Source organism: Salpingoeca rosetta, assembly GCF_000188695.1.
Source record: "Salpingoeca rosetta unplaced genomic scaffold supercont1.120, whole genome shotgun sequence".
Lineage (NCBI taxonomy): Eukaryota > Choanoflagellata > Craspedida > Salpingoecidae > Salpingoeca > Salpingoeca rosetta.
Genome location: NW_004754814.1, coordinates 1 through 3,746, shown reverse-complemented (window position 1 = coordinate 3,746; position 3,746 = coordinate 1). Strand labels below are relative to the sequence as shown.

Genomic DNA, 3,746 nt, shown 5'->3' with positions numbered 1-3,746 from the left:
CTCACACAAGAACACACACGCACACACACACACACATAAGCACAAAACACGCACACGCACTCACATGCAGTGTTTGGATGGCGAATGACGCCCGATGGCGACACGGAGCCGTGATCCAGGGCGAGCTCCTGGCATGGAACACCAATGCAGTGCGGCGTGACACCGCTCCACGAGCCATCTGTCTTGCACGACAGCTTGTCGTTGCTCTCAATCAGGTAGCCCGTGGCGCACGTGTACGTTGCCGTGCTCGGGTACTTGCGGCTGTTGCTTGTTGTAAATGAAGCGTGGTTGACCGTCGGGGGCGTCGTGCACGCAATGCCGACGCACGAGCCCGCGCTTGTGCCGCCGCAGCCCGACAGGTAGTAGCCAGCACTGCAGCTGCCACACGCGCTGCAGCTGTGCGTTCCTTGCGTCGTCTTGTATGTCCTGCAAGCAAGGCGTTGCGTTTGTTCGTGTGTGGTTGTGTGTGAGTGGTGTGGCGAATGAGTGCAGTGGAGAGAGAGAGAGAGGGAGAGAGAGAGAGAGAGAGAGAGAGAGAGAGAGAGAGAGAGAGAGAGAGAGAGAGAGAGAGAGAGGGAGGGAGAGAGAGAGGGAGAGAGTGTGTGTGTGTGTGCGAGCGAGAGAGAGAGAGTGTGTGTGTGTGTGTGTGTGTGTGTGTGAGAGAGAGAGAGAGAGAGAGAGAGAGAGAGAGAGAGAGAGAGAGAGAGGGAGAGGGAGAGGGAGAGAGAGAGAGAGAGAGAGAGAGAGAGAGAGAGAGAGAGAGAGAGAGAGTAAGAGAGAGTACGCGTGGTCTCGTGGTCACGCAAGCGCTGAAGGAGCAATGATCATGATCACGTGACAACGTGTCCAGACGCCACAGACCACAGTTTCACACACAACAGGCATACCGCAACTGACTCTGGATTGCAGTTGGCGCAGTCGCCTGAGCTTGTGCCGGAGCAGCCTCGTCGCTCCTGCCCTGCTGGGCACGATGCACACGAGGTGCACGTGCCGCCACTGGTGCCGCCGCAGTTGGCACGGAACTGCCCAGACGAGCACGAACCACACGGGGTGCAGGAGCTGGCGCCCGCGCTTGGGCTGTAGTACGGCGTGTTGCACGCGCTGCACGACGTGCCGCTGCCAGCGTAGCCGGCATTGCACGAGCACGAGCCATCACAAGACGTATCACAACTAATGCCAACGCACTCATCGCAGCCCGTGTTGCAGCTGCCATCGCAACCCCTGCACACCAAGTAAATGCATTGAATGAGTTGTGTGAGACGGAGAGGCATCGCAGAGGCACAATCGTGTGCAGCGCAGACAATAGCAACGGCAGCTTACGTGTTGCATGGTCCGTCACAAGAGTCATCGCAGCCGCCGTTGCAATTCGTCGCGACGCAGTAATCGCATCCTTGGTTGCAGCCTGTTCGTGAAGATTAGCAAGCGATCCCATGTGAATAACAAGCCAACGGTGGCAGACATGGCATTGGGTCGAGCGGCATGAACATAGCGACATTTATGCTGTGCCATACATCAGACAACAGGTACTGACCGGTGTCACAATAGTCATCGCAACTGTAGTCGCAGCTCGCTGTTCCATGGATGGTTGGAAGGAAGCAAAGGCGACACATTTTTTGGAAGCGAGAATGGTGAGGGAGCGGCGGGTGTGTGTGCGTGTGTGGCTGTGAATGCGAGCTGAACTTGGTCTTGTGTCTGCGGACTGCAGACAAGCTGGTGGGTGTGACTATGTGTCTCTATGCTGTGAGATGCATGCGAAAACACGAGACAAGCAGGACGAGTAAGCAGCATCAGGGGCAGCGACTGTACTTACTCCAGCCACAGCTTTCATCGCAGCTGCTGTCGCAGTCCCACCATAGGGTATCGCAGCTTGAGTCGCATCCACTGATGAATTGAAACACCAATTAGTTTACACATTGGTGTGAGAAAAGCACGAGGGGAAAGCAGAAACGCAGACAGATATGCATACACACACACGCGCGCACACACACATAAACACACACACACACACACTCACACAAACAATCGACCAGACTTCAACACTGTACTGACGAGTTGCATTGGTAAAGGTCACAACCATCACAGCCTCCGTCACATCCTGTGTTGCACGCCAGATCGCAGCTGCTGCATCTGCAAGCCATGAACAGAACGACAGCACAGGGGGGGGGGTCACGCAATGAGAGGCGGCCGAGTATCGAGAGCACAGTACATCATCAGTCGGAAGGGAAGTATGTGCAAAAGCAATCATGACAGCACGCGTACGATTGGCCGTAGCAAATGTCGCAGCTTGTGTCGCAGCTTGAGCACGTGTCGTCGCAGAGCGTGTTGCAGGAGTCATCGCAGCCAGTACACGATTGCCTGCACACCACAAAGTAGCACACAGCCGAGGAAATTGTTAATCTGGCCAGCGTAGCGCAAGAAGACGAGAACCAGTGCGCAAGACTGCCCACGCCAAGTCTAACGCGTTCATCAAGCAAAGCAGCGGTATGTAACTCACCCATCACAGCCCGCGTTGCATGCACTGTTGCATGTGTACGAAGCCGTGACTGTCGCACGCTTTTGTCGAGTGTTCTAGAGGCGTGACGTGACAGCAGTACGGCAGACACTGTGAGATGGGGCCACGAAGAAAGGGGTACGCACACACATGCACACACACGCACACAGACAAACAGCCGCAATGATCACACTGACCGCGAGTGCTTCTTTGCGGAAGCGAGGTGACGTCACGTCCACGGGCATCTTGCCCTGTGCGCAGAGCTCGCTGACGACGGCCCGGGCCGTGTCCTCGCTGCACACGCGGTCAGCCAGCGCCTCGATGCCGTCCGGGTTGAGGAACGCCTCCAGGTCGTTGGCCTTGGCGTATGACTCGAGCACGTGCGGCAGCATCGCTTCGCACTGGGCCATGAACGACCCGATAAAAGCCGTAAGCTCCTCGCCCTCCTCACCGCCGGTCGTGCCCTCCTCGCTCGTGCCATCGTCCTTCTCCTTGGTGGCGTCGTGGCTCGGGCACAGCGCGCCCGTGTTGAGGTGCCAGGACGGCATGGCCTCCAGCAGCTGCACGCCGCGGTAGTCGCTGATGAGCGACTGCAGCGCCCGCTGCCAGTGCTTGGTGAAGGCCGGGTTGTCCACAATGTCTGCGCCGGCGTGTGCGGCGTACACGAGCGCATCGGCCCATGCCAGGCCCCTGCGCTCCAGCGAGATGGTGAGGTGGGATGAGCCCTCTGCGCCAGACACGGCGTAGTGGATGATGCCCTTGGGCATGTACATGGTGTCGCCGGCACGCAGCGTGAACTCGTTGCAGCGCATGCCGCGCAGGTCCCTGTCCTCGTAGCGCGTGCACCCTTCTTGCTTCTGGCGCCGGATCTCCTGCAGCTGGCCCAGCTGGGCCGGGTTGAACTGCTTGATGGTCTCTGCCTCGCCGTGGCCGTGCTGTTGTTGGTCGTTGCTGGACGAAGCAGCTTTCTCATCGGGGTGGCTGTCGCTGTGGTCCTCCGTGGTGTCGTCGCTGCCGCTGGTGGCGTATGCGTCTGGGATGCAGGTTGTCCAGCGCTTTGAGCCGTGAAGCTGAATCACGAGGACATCGTAGGGGTCTGTGTGCGGCATGAGGGCGCGCGACTCGTTCTGCGTGGCGTGGTACAGGTGCACGGTGGACTCTGTGCCAAACACGTCGCGCACGCCTTCCTGCAGCTGCTTGACGTTGTCCTCTGCGGGGAAGTCCACGAGGTCCTCGTAGCGGATAAGCAAGCCAG

General features: G+C 58.5%; 1 protein-coding gene across 1 annotated transcript; it reads right to left on the bottom strand.

Annotated features, from left to right (window-relative positions):
- Positions 1 to 64: 64 nt before the first annotated feature.
- On the bottom strand, positions 65 to 3,723 carry PTSG_11500 (uncharacterized protein; the record flags this gene model as incomplete). Its single annotated transcript, XM_004987417.1, has 9 exons — positions 65 to 426; positions 898 to 1,221; positions 1,321 to 1,402; positions 1,532 to 1,570; positions 1,811 to 1,881; positions 2,050 to 2,127; positions 2,260 to 2,355; positions 2,495 to 2,568; positions 2,689 to 3,723. Coding segments are annotated over 9 exons (2,161 nt in total), but the record flags the coding sequence as incomplete, so codon positions are not given.
- Positions 3,724 to 3,746: the final 23 nt, after the last annotated feature.